The sequence below is a fragment of the Colletotrichum acutatum genome, assembly GCF_030867785.1.
Source record: "Colletotrichum acutatum strain CBS 112980 chromosome Unknown BDZ83scaffold_1, whole genome shotgun sequence".
Taxonomy (NCBI): Eukaryota; Fungi; Ascomycota; class Sordariomycetes; order Glomerellales; family Glomerellaceae; genus Colletotrichum; species Colletotrichum acutatum.
In genome coordinates, this window is record NW_026848995.1 from 95573 (window position 1) to 111061 (window position 15489).

Genomic DNA, 15489 nt, shown 5'->3' on the forward strand with positions numbered 1-15489 from the left:
TGCAATTTTCTCCCTCCTTTCCGTATTGCCCTCAAAAAATCACGGAAAGGGCAGAATATCTAATTACACCATCGTGCTAGCCTTCCCTTTAGCCTCCCGTCACCGGTGCGACGTAATTAAATAAGGGAGGCCCTAGAGCGACGGCGCCTTGGACCGTCGAGCCCGTCAAACCGTCAACGACGTCTGTGTTTATTTTCTTCTTCATTTTCCCCCCTTGACTTCTTCACAGACTTGACAGAGTACGAACTGATACTATAGTAGAGTCCCCACCCCCTGGGCTCTTTTTTGCCCTCAAACTTGGGAATTAGGGGTCCAACATTCCACATCCCGTACATTCACACCCTTTTTTCGCTGCCCTTCCCGTCCGTCCACGGACGGGCTGAGGCTGAGCCTCATTTTCCTCATTTACCATTCCAACTGTACATTATGCCAAACCGTACCGTCAAAGGGGAGTTCGTCAAGGGCAAAAGGGTTGGATGGCCTAAACTCTCTCGCGGGCCGCGGCATCAAGATCCACCCTTCCTGAAAAGCCTGTACGGCAGATAGATATTCACAGACGATAAGTACACGCAAAGAGGCTAACAACCATCTGCGGATACGGAGTTCGGACCTCTGGATGACAATCTCGGCCCCGCCCCCCAATTGAGGCCTCTCTGGTCTGTCGCGTCCAATATGATGGTTTCGGGCTACCTTAGGTACGTACTCCGTACTTCATACTTCAGCTGAGGTAATGGACGTACCCACCGGGAAAACGCACGTCCAACCAATATGAGCACGCATGAAAGGCAATTACCACCACGAACTGCACGACCAAACCTCGTCAACCTCAATGTCCAGCTCACAATGGCCTCATATGCAGTTCCCTTTGCAAGGTTTCAATAAATCAAGGAAGCCGCGCATCGCGGGTAACTCCCCCCTTCCACCTCTCCCTCGCAAAAAAATGCAATGGCACGTCCCGAGGCTACCGCCAAACCCTTTTCTCGTGCCCCCTCCCCTTCGCCGCCGCCTGCATCGCCCGCCCTAAGGCATGTATTTGTCCTGCATCTCGACTTAGGCGAGATGAGCAGTTTGGCAACATGAACGGGGTAGGTGGTTCGGGTGGGATGGGGGCTAGATACGCAGTAAAGAAACCTGGGGGCGAAAATCACCAAAAAATCATAATACTGCGTACATTTCCAAATTGATAAGCAGGGCCTATGTACAACATTATCAGCTCAGCTCTGCAGCCAGTCCGTCTCATTCCGGGCAGGCAAGGTCCCCCAGTGGTGGTAGTGTAGCAATATTCCCTTGACGATAGAGAGAGAGATGTGACCAACTTTGGATCATTGATGTGATGTTTTTGCCAAAAACACCCGCGCCCTAGCCGCACATCTTTTCCCTTCCAAACCCCGGCTAACATTCATGCCCCCTTGTCCTCCATCTGCCACTCTGCCACTCTGCCACTCTACCGTAACATAACACATCACGTCAGTCAAGGCAAGCCATACACCACGGAGTTAGAATGTATCCGTAGGACAGGGTCATCTCTGCCGCAAGGCGGAAAGATCTCAGATGATCTCGGTGCGTTTCGCCCGCCGCCGCCTCCGTTCGCCGCCCCTCCCTTTTCGGTCAAGCACTACATCAAACCCCCCTCGTTCGGTGTGTATCACCTAGAACGAAACCCGCTCTGCAAAAACAATTGGGACGGGTGTGACGACGCTTATCAATATCCTCCGCATGGACAACATGTTATCTAGCGGGACGTTGAGGTAAAGATCGTCAAGAAGGCAGAGAAAGACTGTTCTGCCTTGGTGATCATAGTGTTGATGGTTTCGTGGTGGTGGTGGTGGTGTGGAAACCACTAACACAACGATAGCACCCCGGTTTCCTCAAAAAAGTCGACGTGTCAGTATATTCTGCAACAATTGAGCGGTTTTAGTCCATTTCCCACCATCTCTGGGAATTATCTAAAGTATCCGTACATGGACAGCAAGGAAACATTGGGTCGCAAAAGACGGCCGCTGGCACCCCGTATTCAGCTATACTTTCTCTAATTAACATCATTGTGTGTTGTTGCCTGCGGTGGCTGCCAGCCTGCCTGGCGTTGTCTTCGCCTTGCCCTCTTCTGCGGGACTGCGCATGGTATTTGAGTATTTTGGTCTGCTGATCGGGTCGGGTCGGTTATGCATGGCACATGGGGGGTTGATGGGGAGGGGGTCGTTTGCGGCAAGGTTGGTTTCCGCAGTTGTTGTATGTAGTATCGCAGCCATGCAGCAGGAGAAACAAAGTAGGCTGAGGTTTAATTACCATGGCTCGGTCTGCAGAAAGGTGGCCGCCGCAGAGTAGCATTCTTCTCATTCCACTCGCCAACGCAGGCAGTCCGTAACCTCGTCCAACTTTCGCCCAGCCCCCCAGCCCCCAATACATTATCACCACCCCTGGCTTGAGTAGTCGTCGGGAGGGACGGATAGACTGGGGAGGGGCGATGCTTTTCTCGGTCAACGTAGAGATCGGCTCACCTTTTTCCCAACGACCCCGCGCCGCCTGTCTGTCGCGGCCTTTTGGTGACGGCGGACGGACAAGCGGGCGGGGGAATGGAGAATGGGACGGGATGTCGTGCGTTGAGTGGGATGTGTTTCCCGCCCATCGTGCCATGTGCCCATGCCCGTCTCAGTCTCACAATGGGCGGGGGAGGTTAAAGAACGGGGGGTTCATAGTAAGATCCTCTGTTTCTGCCATGGTTTGCGCGGCGGTAGCGAGCTCAGGAAGTAGCTGCGCGGTTAAAGCGTGGTTCACCGAGGTAAGGCGGCCTCGAGATTCTGGACCTTGGTCACGATGCGAAACTCGAATCACGTTTATGCAGCGAACTGAGGATCAAGTACGTTTTGATGAATTATGTGTGTATTATAACTCTCATCTAGAATTGGGTGGTCCAATGCTGAGATTGACCCCTCTTGCTCCAGTGCGAATGAAAAATGTGAAGTCCTTCTCTCCAACTTTTGATGTATCCCAGTTGACTAAATCTGGTTCCTAGAAAACGCTCGTACTTGACGTCGAATCCATCCATCTCTCTGAGAAAGGGAAGGGGGGTATCGGCGACGACAAAGTGGGAAAGAAAACAACAAAAAGAGTAGACTTGTATGTGTCTCCCTGACAAATGCTCCTTTCTAATGATACATGTTTGTGTTGATGAGGTTGGTGGAAAATGCGTGATTGAATGATGACGTTGAGGTTTGTTCCTGGTCCCGTAATGATGCTTTGCTCGTTCCGTTGTAGGTCATGGATTAAAGATGGTGGTTTCCGTTGGCTTGGTTGAATAATCCACTTTCGGTGAAAATGGTGTAGAGTGAACGAGGGATAGGTTGGTATTGTTACAAGGTGGTATGTCGGTGAATACTGCGTAGGGGGTGTAGCAGTCGATGACGAAGTAGAGTGGGTTGTTGCGTGGTTGCTGGTAGTTGCGTGCAGAGCCCAGCTCTTGGGAACGCGGGCCGGCACGAAGAGAAGGTGAAGAAGGTGAGGGTGGGAGAAGAAGGCCCAATCTCGAGACCACCTCGGAGCAACTGATGACCCCGCGGTTTGTCGTGACGCAGATGCGTTTGCCCGGTCTTGAGAGATTGAGGGGCAGTTGCATTAGCCCAGTGGTCACAGAGGTGAGTGTCCCTCGGTCGAGTGGTGTGGGTGGTGTGGGTGAGACGCATGCATGGCCAACACATGGAGGCGTGTATGGCGTGCATAATGGAATGCGTGGTAAATCCTGCGGGCTGCCAAATACAGGCCGACTGAATGGATGCGGTGTTGTTGCTGAAGGGTGTGGATCGGATTTCGTTCGCAGTTGGTAGTTTCCCGGGAACTGGTCAATGGGTTGTAGGCGCCCGTTCATCCATGGTGTTGATTTTCGACTGCGAAGGGAACCGAAGGGCAGCTCCATTCATTGTGGTAGTGGTGGTTTGTTTCTAAACTCATGGCTCTAGAAAGCTCTCGAGTTGGTGTATTGCGCGAGGCTAGCCGCCAGCCACTCTTAACCGCGGGTGGGCAGAGGAGGAAGAGGGCGTTGAGGCGGCGGGCCAGGGCAGGGAGGAAGTTGCGAGGGGCGCTGAGCAGGCATGGTGATGAAGTCGTTTGCGGAGCAAGCCATATGAGCTGATGTGAAGTTGTTGATTTGGGTCGAGGGAAGGCTGCGTAGATGTAGCCTTGGGTAGTTTTGTATGTGGTAGACGGTTGGTGTTGCAGGTTGTTGAGCCGTTGAGGATTGAGGACAAAGGCTCTTTGGTGTGGTGGATAGAGTATGTGAGAATAGTATGTAACCAAACGGTCGTAAGTTTGAAGAGTTTCGTCTGAATCTGGTCTTGTCGATGATGGTTGTGATCTGGTCGAGAATGATAGTCCATTGATACTAGGGGGGGAGTCGGGTGCCTTATGTATCTACGAATGCGGCCATGGGAAGGAGATTTTGGCTGGCGGTGCCTGTTTGCAGAGCTCGCTGTCCGAGACTCTGCAATTTTGGAACAGCCAGAAACCTTGCAAGGGTATTAGCCCAGCTTGACCTTGGATCGGGCACTGGTGTGTCTTCTTGCTCGGGAGGGGTGTGGTGCCAGGGGAGATGGGTGTGAAGGGTGTGTGGAAGAGTGCCTACTTACCGTATACTGCGTAGGTAAACCGTAAGAGAGGGTAAAAGTAGGGCGTGTGATGACCATTGTGGGAGTGTGAGATGAGGGTGAAGGGCGAGTTTGCGTGTGTTGCGAGCTGTCCAGGGGTAAATCGGCAGGGTGTGGGATGGGCGGTGATGGGGTGGCGGTAAAGTGAAGGTGAAGAAAGGAATTTTGCCTGGGACGGGAGAGAGAGAGAGAGAGAGTACGTCAGTACTTTGACCCCTTGTACCTGACACTGCCAGTGCCAAAATTAAAGCTTTGCCCTGGGCGTCCCCTCCGTCTGGTCTTGGTGTTGTGGTGTGGACGTGGACGCGGCATTCCGTCTACGCCATCAGGTACACCACGGCACGGTACTTCCATACGGTACCTCAGAGCCGTAAAACGGTGGGATGCAGACCTTGAGATTGTACGTACCGATCCACCCACCGTCAAGTGGAGATCTGCGTCTAGCCGAAGCAACCGTTTCTCCAGAAATGTCAATCCCGTCAATCACCCCCAACGGTGGGCCGCCGTCTCGTCTCATCTTGCTGAGGTGACGGGCGGCCCCCATGACTGCCCGCTGCCCTGGAAAAAGGTCTCCCTCTTTTTGGCGGTGACGCATCGCCAGAGTCACCGTGGGGCTTGACCGCCGCAACGCGAGGAAATGAAACAAGCACGCGTACAGGGGACTGCCCTGCCCTGAACGTGTTCCTGCCCCTGTCACACCAGCCTTTTCACCGTCTCCATCCACTCTCAGTTTTCCCCATACACTAACCGTCAGTCAGGCACGCAACGGAGCGGAGACGGAGGCGGAGGGATTAGCCCACCAGCCAACAGGACACCTGTGCCCTCTCCCTCTCACTCCTCCTCCCACACTCACTCTCTGGCGAACTCACCTCACCCAGACGAAGGTATCCGTATCCATACTCCGTACCCAGCGCTGAAAAAGGGGAGCCCTTCAGAAAAAAGGAGACAGCGTTCGGCAGCTCCGTCTCCTCCAATCCAACCCTTGTCCTGCTCTTCCTGTTACGGTTCAATCTCAAACCGTCAGGGAAATTGCAAAGCTCACCGCTCAAACACCACCTAATTGACACCAAACCAGTGACCACGCAACACCACACACACGTCTTCGTCGCACACAGAATGGCACACACATACACTTGGACTACCAAATTTGCCAAAGCTCCCATCTCGTGCCGTCCATCTTCAGACGACACCCAATCAACCAGTTGCAGAGTCAATATAAAGTTGCGACGTGCGTAATCTTGAGTTGACGACAGCGAGAAGAGAGTACGAATACAGAACTCTCAAGTCCCTCTTAGACCTCTTCTCCCTGACGCATCGCATCATGTCACGGTGTCTACAGAAAACCTCAAACCTGGGTGGCCTGTTCAAACTGTCCACTTCTGCAAGTGAGCAATGATGTCTCGTCTCAACTCCCGAGTCCCCCCTTCTCCGAGCGGCTCTTTGTTCCCAAGCTGGGAGGAGTTCCCCGGTTCACCATGGACAAAAACTCTCTTTTTGCTCTTGTGAGTCTTGTCCTTTCAACCAAACTTGACAACTTTCAAGGCAGCATTGCGCGGACAAGGCGCCGCCCAACAAGCGGCCGGCGCGGCTCAGCTTCCGTAGAACACCAAATTGTTCGCTCGTAGAAAAAGTCTCACCAAACGCCCGTAGACCATCTGCCGCGTACAGTCGTACGTCCGTTACTATTACGACTTTCTTACTGCGGATACTACGGATATAACTGCGCGGCCCTTTTTCGTCCTTTTCTGCGCAGTAATCTTATTTTCTGGGCGCGCAAACACGATTACACATTGCACCTACATCATTGGCGTTGTTCTTCTGCAGAGTCCAACGTACACGTAGCGCAAGCCCACACAAACCTGCAACTGCAACTCTACCTTGCTGTACGCAGCAGAGTACATGCCTCTAAAGAAGCAGAAGAAGCAATAGAAGAGCAACAAAAGTCATTACATTTCACTTGCATGTGTGCATGTGCTGCTGCAGATAGCGGGGCGAGAGGCTCCGTCAACGTTGCTTCAGGTGCATCTAAAATAAAATTCTTCAGGGGGTGTTTCTTCTTCCTGTCTTCTCAGCTTTCTGCTCCTGCGACAGCAACATGCAGACAAAATAGACGTAGCCTATTGCTGCCGCAGTCCTTGACCGTCGCCTTTCATTCCGAAATCCGCAGCACTGAGCAGCAATTGTCATCGCATTGCCTGATCTCACCTAACTACTCCGACGTAGGCGTCCTGCTGCGCCCCGATGAGCTCTCCGAGCTTACCTCACCTTGTAATAGCGTCTGCCTGGAATAAGAATAAACCCCAACCCAAGTCCCCCCCCCCCAGTATCCGTACTCCGTATTACGATGAAGTGCCGTAATCATGACCAAAAAGGCTGAATGCGGACAACAGCTGACACGTAGTAACAGGTAACAGATTTACCTACGATCAAGGCAGAGAGCAAGGGGATGAATGATTGGCCTCCTCCCCAATTGGCAAAAAAAATTCATCATCAAATTAGAAAAAGCTGCCTGTCATCAGCGCTTCAAGGGGTCCAGCGGGGCGCAACGAAACCCTCCTCCCATCTCCATTCGAAATCGACCATCTTGCAGCAGGACAAGGGCATGCGTGGCATGGGCCAAGGGGAAAATGGACACTCTCACTTCAAGGAAGTCGAAGACGGTAGGGCCCAGGGGTAAGGGGGGACGGGCGGGCTGAACCAAGGCAAGGGAGAGAGGAAATTTCCCATCAAAAAATCGGTAACAATGAAGCGAACGAGCCGAATTGGCCCTGCTTTACGGTAATAATTAAACCTGGTCCTTCTCTTATTCTGCCGTTTGCTCTGCCGACCCGCTTTCCGTTCACACTCAACATGGGAAAAGAAGAGCGAGATTGGATCTCGTCAGAGTCCCCCCCCCCCCAGCCTCCAAGGGGCCGCTGCTCATGCATGGAAGCTTTCATGGAACGATTGTGGAAAAAGTTCGACCGCTTCTGTAATTTCCCATATTCCCCATTTTCATCCCGGGCTCCCAGGTCAGCCCACCGCCTCCAGCCAGTCAGGGGATTGTGTTGTTGTGAGATTCGGTTGGGCTGGGAAATGAGCCTATGAGAGATGGTAGAAAAGAGAGGCGGTCACGATGCCGAATGCAACTTCAATTTTGTGCAAACTTTTTTCTTACTTACTCTCATTCCCCGATGACCGGCTTTCTCTATCCAGTTACTCCGTTTACACTACCAAAGAAAAACCTTGGCCATGACTAACCAACTCACATTACCACCCCCGGTATGCTTAATCTCATGTTCAGCCTTGTCTGTCATGTGCCAGGCGAGGAGAGGGCACCCCTAAAATTTCCATCTCCTTCTCCAGACTCCAGACTCCGGACTTTTGAGTTCGGTTCGGTGTCTTACGCGAATGCCAGCCAAATGATCCGTAGGATTTTTTTGAGTATGAACTGTATTATGAGCCGCAACATCTGGGGTCATCCATCCTAGTGGAACTTCCGTCACGCGCTCTATTTCACAATCCCCAAAGCAAACCCTGAATGGATTACCTGCCCGGGCCCCGAGCTGTCTGTTACTTGCGCCGCCGCCCGCGCGCGTCCCCGTCTTGATGGTCCCCAATGAGGCTATCCCTGCCGAAGCAAAAAAAACCCAAAATGAGGGTAGAGAAAAAAGCCAAGTCTACCGTTCCATCCGCAACGAGAGTTCTGCCTTACCGCTCCTGCTACAAGCACTACCTTCCTACTCTACCAATCCCTAGGGAAAGCTTCTTTTTCCTGACCGAGCAAAGAGCCCGCGAACCATGGGCTGCGTCACGACTCACATCACGAGCCGTGAGCCGGCCGTCAAACTTCCTCCCTGACTCTCCGAATCTCTCGTTCATCCAATCGCACATCTCACGGACAGCTCTGCATGCAATGTTTTACCGTAAGGTATGCCGAACTCTATAGTGAAGACACGGTAGACCGTCTTGAGGGAAGGCCATATCCCCCGGAGATTAACCATCAACTCCGTAATACCAGCAACTTGTATGCGCGTGCCGTGATATGCTTACTTTACCTTCCATGCCGTGTCTGTCCGTGAGAACTCCGTCCACGCTCATTATCTCTTCTAGCGCCTGAACCCTGGAAAATTGTGGGCAATCTTTTGAGGTTACACTACTGCAAGTCAACAATCAACAAGAACCCTAAAAAGTCCGACGACGAACGCGAGGAATGCGTGACCGCCTCAGGGAAGCGAAATATTGAAGAAAGGCTTGTCTGACCACACGAGACAAGGCCCCGGGGGGGAGGGGGGGTTCGGTTCATTGTTGTCATTTCCAGCTCTTTGAGATACAATTCCAACATGTCACCGGCACACCGAGTCTGACCGGAGCGTGGAGTAATAGATACGTATCAGGATTTGAACATCCTAAACGCCAAACACAAAGCTCGATGTGCCGTTTGTCCTGTCGTCGATCATTGTGTGAGACTGTGAGACTTCCTATCCCCTTGCTGAGCTCCGAAAAAGAAACCGTGAGGAATTCCCAACCACTCGGGTCCAGAACATGGCATGAGCGCGGTAACATTTGCGCCCATCTCCCGTCCCCGTGGGATGGATGGTGCAAAAAAAAAAAAAAGAAAAAAAAAAGGATGTCTCAGGGCAATTGGACAATAATGAATGTGGGTGTCTTCACTCTTCAGCCTCCTTCTTGGTCTCTGCCGTGTCACGGTGTTCCTAGATCCAATGCTTGGCCTAGACCCCTGGCCCCCAACGAGACCAAGCATTCCTCATTTCCCTTTTTCGTTCCTTTTTTGTCAATATGCTGTTTCTGTTTCTGCCTGTTATCTTCACCGGTCGACCAGTGGTGATCAATGTCTCTGTTTCGCGTTGCCAGCTGGCGCCCACAGCTTTCAGCTTCATCCAACTTTGCTTATTGCTCTGCGCCTCCTCTCTCTCTCCGAATATCTTCGGTCAAGGGATGGAGCTGAAGACCCAAGTCCGGGGAGTGGTTTTCCCGTGGCTATTCTTATCGAGTCCCTTCTTCTGTGTCTGTCTCTCGCTTGCTTCTTCCTGTTGGCGATCAGCCTTTACCTTGTCTAGGACACGAATCCGGTCTATTGGATGTCGATGCCAATCTTACTACCGTACCAACAAATTCAGCCCTTTTTTCTCACACAAACCGGGCTCACAACCGTTTCGATGATCCACCGTGTCGGAGTCTCATTGGTTGGTGGCAGCTTACCTTAGTCTCTTACGGAGCACATGGATCAATGACTGATCTTCCCCCCGCAATGGTCTCACGTTACGTGCAAGCTTGGCACCGTAATGTGCACATCATCACCCTCGAGCACTTTCAACCCTTGCTGGCGCCATTCAGACCCCAGTTGCCCAGTTTCCGCCTAGACATGCAAGTCGAGGTCAGCTGGTCACGATCCCAAGACAACACCACCCATCAGATATTGAGAAGAAGAAATTGTTCGTACCGCAGTGCGCTTCATAGACAGCTCACACAGCCTGCCTAGACCTCTACGAATAGAAGAAACGGGCAAGAGAAGCGAGGAAGGCCTGCAGCAGGCTATGCTTCTCGATGCAACAACACTCCTGCGCTCGCTTCCCCATGCCGCGTAAGGCGCCCTGGATCAATGATGAATCGATGATTCCCTCCTCAGTCGCCATCTTGGCGCATCGCTTGACCACGTTGTTCACACATCTGCACGTTGCCCACCCCGTATCCGCCTACCTGGGTACGGAGTACGGCAGCGCGGCAGAACACCAGACCTAGGTTGTATCTGTAGGTAAGACTGGAAAATACTGGTAGCGAGGGGAAGCTGACGGTATGCCGATGCTGACGGCATCAATCAAACGTCCCGCACCCTTGTCGACCGTATCCCTGGTCTTGCTCGCAATGTTTCCGAAAGGAGCTCATACTATTGCCATATCCGTAGAGATGGGAGTCATCGGGTACAGTAAACACCGTTTGATTCTTGCCGTCGCAGCTCCAAATGTAACATGGAACAGAGAACGTCGTTGGCGGTGGTGGCTTAGCCAAACCACAATCGCCCGATAACACGAAATGTCGAGCGAGCCCCGCGTATTCCGTAAATACCTAAACACAGCCATGGCCGTAGGTCTTTTTTGCCCGGTTTTCCTCCCGCAAGAAACTAAGGAAGGAAAGGAAGGAAGACGTGGAACGCCTCGTAAAGCAGACCTAGGGAAAAATCATCCTACAATAATTCGGCGATCTCCATCCCTTCTCATACTCTCCCCACGGCGCGTGGGAGAGCCGTGGAAAGCGTGTGCCGGCCGTCCTAACGCAAGCCTCCCATTACCAGATCTACGGATCCGCGGCGCGGGGGCTTGTCATCGTGCGGTGACCAGGACACCAAGGCTTGCGGTAAACTGGGCGGGTGGTAACACAAACGTGCCCGTCCTGCCGTCCCATCCAGAAAAGCTGGAAAGCCACACAAGAAAGCCTCAAGCCTTCAAGCCTCACTACGATGCCCCAAGCTTCAAACCTTGAGTTCAAGCAAACGGTTGGTTCCTGAGTAGACTGTAGAGAGCAGTTTTGGGTGGGATGGCACTTCCCGTGTTCCCCCAAGGTTAGCGCCAACGAAACACCTTCTTGAAGCGTACAAGCTCGAGGAATACTAAGCCATGGCGGAAAGAAAGCCACACCCAAATGAAGGGTTAATCTTTTATTTTCTTCGGGGAGGACAAAGACATTGACAACTGCCAGTGGTCGAACAAGACACCACAAGACACATTACCCCTCGTTCCATCCCACTTGCCGGGAATTGGTGGCTTGTCTTGAGAGGCACTGATCGTTCAAAGCTCCATGGAAATCGCCGTCGCGGATCCGCATCGCGATAATCGCGATTGTCGTCGGCTAGCTAATAGTGCCTGCCCTCAGCTTGCCCAAGCACAACTCAAAAGCTTCCCCATGGTCCCATGGCACATTATCTACCCAGAGCCGGGCTCGCGGTAGCACCAGGACCATGGTGATGGCGTCCGCGTTAGCGTATTCCTCTTGACATTCTGGCATATATCTTGCAAAAGTTTGGATACTACAAACAAGCGTCGGCAAAGGAGAGCGTACCAAGATTGCGCCTCAGGTCTTGGATTCCTTATTTGTTCCGCACTGCACTGCGGAACCGAACGACCTGAATATACCGATCGGGGTGTACGAATAGGTGTTACAATCTGGGCAAAACTGAAGACACAACGTTTCGCCGTCTGAAGATTGTTTCTCAAGCTATGGTGGCACTTCCATAGTGTGGCTTTCCTTGTGCAACCACATATTTTACCAATGACGCTGTTAAGACCACACACAGCGGAAGTCCCCAACGTTTGTGCCGCTCAAGCATATCCATACCTACCTTACCCAAAAACATCAGACAAAAGGCTTCGGGGTCCGTGTTTGGTTTGATTGATCGACCGTTTCTGCAATGGAAAGGTTGGGCCTCACTCATCCCATCCCATCCCATCCCACTCCTCGATTCCCTGGGAATCCGTAAGCAAGCAAAATTCGGAACGAAAACGAGGGTGCGCTTTCTCGGGTTTCTAATGGAGAACATATTGACGTGGTTAGTCTACGTCTTTGTCTGCCCACCCAACTCTGGGGTGAAGACAGGGCCGGACCCATTTCGCGCGGCGAAGCACGGAGGCTTCGGGGAAAGGCTTGGGTTTCCGGGTTTGAACACACAGTCAGAAGCTTATTGACATTACAACCTCGTGTCAACGTACACAGCATTTATCTGACTGTCACACAAAGACCAGCTCAGTCAGTTCTGCAGGCTGACACACTTGTTCCCAATCTAGAGGCTCAGACACATGTTCCTGTCTCGCTTGCTGCCTCGCCACGCTGTGTCACCGCGCCACCGTCAGCAACAACGTCGCAAATTGCTGACATTTGACGATGACAACCCACCCACACACTCAAGCAAACTCCTCGTGGAACCCGAGAAACGGAGCAGAAACATACACAGATGGAGGTGCGGAGCGGGAGGGACGCTCCCAGCCACAGTCCTGATGTTGACATGATACTGATGGGTGGTGTGGTGGTTGCGAGCAAGGTGGATAAAAAAAAAAAACGGTTCTGACGTGCTCCTATCATCCCAACACACGGAAAGCGTCACTTGCATGAGAGAGAAAGTCGCATTACGGCCGGGACCTAGATACGTGCTTGCGATGCGAAACTGTGGAAAGCTGTGTACATGTTCTGGAAGTTCCGTCTACGTTAACCAACTCCCGTCCTCCCGTGCCGGCCGAATTCCGTTACGGTCACCGTTTTGGGCAATCGTCTCCTTGGATTGGCGCCTTTCCCACTCATTGAGCGGCAACCAGTTACAGCATATCCTCCCACTCCCATCCGACAGCAGAGAGTCTGTGATGACACATGGTTACGCTGCATGGTGATCCTCTCCCATGCAGCCTTATCCTCCAACTCGGAAAGCCTGCGGTCGCAAAAAACGTGCTGGCGGCGCTGGCGAGTTGGCTGGCTGACTGGCTGAGTGAGTGAGTGGATTTCGCGTTCGGTCCGGTCTCACGGCGAGCCAGTCATACCGAGCGGCGGGCGGTGCCACGGCGGTGGTGGCCCTTGGAAACACACAAACATTCCCATCATGACGACGACTCTCACCTCACTATCACACTCAGACTCACTCTCACATGTCTGCAGAAATCCACGGCCACGTTGTCTGTTGCTTGTTTGGTTTCCCCATTCCTGTTTGATAAACACCCGCATCCACTTTGTGATCTTTCTCGCACTCTCACTCGCTTCATAATTACCTATACGATGTAAACATTCGTACACACACCCCCGAACCCCGTTTTGTTCTATCCGCGTTCTCTCCCCACTCGAAATGGAAGGAAAAGAACAACAGCTCCTGAAAGCAAAAAGTTCCCAGTTCGTTCCCCATCGAAAAAAGTGCACATGCAGCGGCGCGACCCAACTTTCCAAAAGTCTTGGCTTTCCGCTGTCGCGCTGACGAACCGGAGAGTCCCACATCCTTTGGGGGGGGGGGGGGGTTGACATTTGTTCTCCGTTTCCCGTGCCGAGGACACCGAAAGTTCCTTGACAGGCTGACTGTCTCCGCTCCTGCCAAGCGGACCAGGGTGCTGTGTGGTTGTCGGTCCAAGGGCAAACGTTTACACAAAGGCGGTCAGGTCCTGCCAGTCACCCATTGTGTGCTTGCTTGCTTGCTTGCCTGCCCGGTCATTATCATGGGTCGCATGAAATCTGTCCGTTAATGTTGTTGGGAAGCGTTGTTGATGAACTTCTGTCGATGAGTGTGACTCACAATGAGTTGGCGATCTTCTCCCCCCCCCCCTTCTGCAACAACCCCTGTCTAAGCGGTTAACCTCACCTCGGGCATTTTCCAGTCACAACGCTTCCTTCAACCCGATCGTCATTTTTCTTCCCCTGCTGTCCAAGGCTGAGATGATTGATGAATGACACCGTCTCTGTGGAACCGAACCTCTTGACTTGCGAGACCGCTTGTCTTTGCTTCACCCTACAGCCCCTCATCCAGCACCCTGGTTCGCGTCAGGTATTCCTACATCTCTAGCTTGGTGAATGCTCGTGCAGATGAGCGCGTACGCAGAAAAGAGGGGTCATTTTCTTTACTCCCTGTGTCACGATGTAAAAGATGTCATTATCCCATCATGAAGAAATCATGTGAAAATCTTCACAGGCCTGAAGTGTCCCCCTTTCCCCACTATACCAAACGGAAACCTGGCACCGCTTTCGGTTGCCAAATGAATCCACGTTGCATTTCCCAATCTTGCCAAACCCACGGACCCCGGTTACACTATGGAGAACAGAAGCAAACGAAAGAAGCGGTGGAGAGAGGATCTTCTTGTTCGAAACCAAGGATGAAGAGAAAAGAACGTCTAGAAGGAGCGGATCCTCAACGAATGGAAGCATTCCCGAACAAGGACCCTCACCTCCTCATCATCGCGAACCCCTTCGTTTTAGGGTCAGCATGAGCCATGAGGGGCTATGGGGCGCGCGCGCACACACACGAGCAAACACCAAATGAAGAGATGGAGCACCACAGCGAGCAAAAAAAAAAGATGGCTGGGATATCGTTGTCGGGCGTCATGTTACGGTAAGGGGAAAGTTGAGACTGGCCACTCAGGGCTGGAGAAAAGGGGTTCTCCTAGTTCCCCTCTGGCTTCACCGTTTGAAAAAAAAAAATGCTCCACCCTACTTTCGGTGAAGGCGAAATAACTTGAGACGAAGATCAGACCGAAACCAGTCTGCTGGGAAATTTCCCCAACCTCTGAGCCGTCTCTGAACCGTGCAATCCCCGTCGGTGAGAAGCCTACGACGAAAACCACGACACCGACTTTCCTGTCCACGATCAAGGATTCTCCCATGTCTATTAGTGTACGGATAGTCAAGGGGACCACATCTGTGCTCTCGAGACCCTTACACCGTTTGAGCCTCATCTTCCAAATCCCATCAGCATCCCCTTACCCATGTAGCTTCAAGTACGATGTTGGGAACGAACGAACTCGGGGCTTGGCCCTTCCATTCCTTCCTCGTTCGCCTTCTATGGATACGGATATCCGCTCTGTTGGGTCAGCCAGCCCCAGTTCGTACTTATTGACGTGATGCCTGCTTCCGCCCGCGCAATCCCGCTTCGAAACGGTTGACTACTGCTGCTTGCCCTTGGCTATAATACGGAGGCAGAGGCGGCACATGTTCAATTTCGGCGGTGCCGTTCCCACGTACACGGGACCCAATGAACGGGGGGACATTTGAAGCCCATCTTCAGCTTCAGCTTCGGTCAGCTTCTGCCGCGTGGCGGCACGAATGTCTCACGGTGAACGGGCACGTATGCGATCAAGCGGCGCGGCGAGTTGAATTCTGAGAGACCCTCTTCATT

At 52.5% G+C, this 15489-nt stretch overlaps 3 protein-coding genes across 3 annotated transcripts; 2 read left to right on the top strand and 1 right to left on the bottom strand.

The window, feature by feature from the left end:
• The first annotated feature begins 2249 nt into the window (after nt 1–2249).
• Nucleotides 2250–3195, top strand: BDZ83DRAFT_622 (uncharacterized protein). The gene is made up of 2 exons (XM_060508304.1): nt 2250–2956; nt 3014–3195. The coding sequence occupies exons 1-2, from the start codon at nt 2465–2467 to the stop codon at nt 3131–3133; spliced, it is 612 nt and encodes a 203-aa protein (XP_060371742.1). The 5' UTR covers nt 2250–2464; the 3' UTR covers nt 3134–3195.
• On the bottom strand, nt 3135–4153 carry BDZ83DRAFT_562 (uncharacterized protein). Its single transcript, XM_060503570.1, has one exon. The coding sequence runs from the start codon at nt 3908–3910 to the stop codon at nt 3257–3259; it is 654 nt and encodes a 217-aa protein (XP_060371743.1). The 5' UTR covers nt 3911–4153; the 3' UTR covers nt 3135–3256.
• Nucleotides 4154–9243: 5090 nt separating this feature from the next.
• Nucleotides 9244–9872, top strand: BDZ83DRAFT_596172 (uncharacterized protein). The gene is made up of 2 exons (XM_060506854.1): nt 9244–9667; nt 9746–9872. Exons 1-2 carry the CDS (start codon nt 9275–9277, stop codon nt 9842–9844), a joined length of 492 nt encoding a protein of 163 aa, XP_060371744.1. The 5' UTR covers nt 9244–9274; the 3' UTR covers nt 9845–9872.
• Nucleotides 9873–15489: the final 5617 nt, after the last annotated feature.

Excerpts from the sequence above, each read along its gene's own strand:
- BDZ83DRAFT_562 (XM_060503570.1), bottom strand. The coding sequence starts at position 3,910 with ATGGAGCTGCCCTTCGGTTCCCTTCGCAGTCGAAAATCAACACCATGG.
- BDZ83DRAFT_622 (XM_060508304.1), top strand. The coding sequence starts at position 2,465 with ATGCTTTTCTCGGTCAACGTAGAGATCGGCTCACCTTTTTCCCAACGA. Across the intron at positions 2,957-3,013 it reads CTCCAGTGCGAATGAAAAAT|AAAACGCTCGTACTTGACGT; the intron begins GTGAAGTCCTTC and ends TCTGGTTCCTAG.
- BDZ83DRAFT_596172 (XM_060506854.1), top strand. The coding sequence starts at position 9,275 with ATGTGGGTGTCTTCACTCTTCAGCCTCCTTCTTGGTCTCTGCCGTGTC. Across the intron at positions 9,668-9,745 it reads TGTCTCTCGCTTGCTTCTTC|CAACAAATTCAGCCCTTTTT; the intron begins CTGTTGGCGATC and ends TTACTACCGTAC.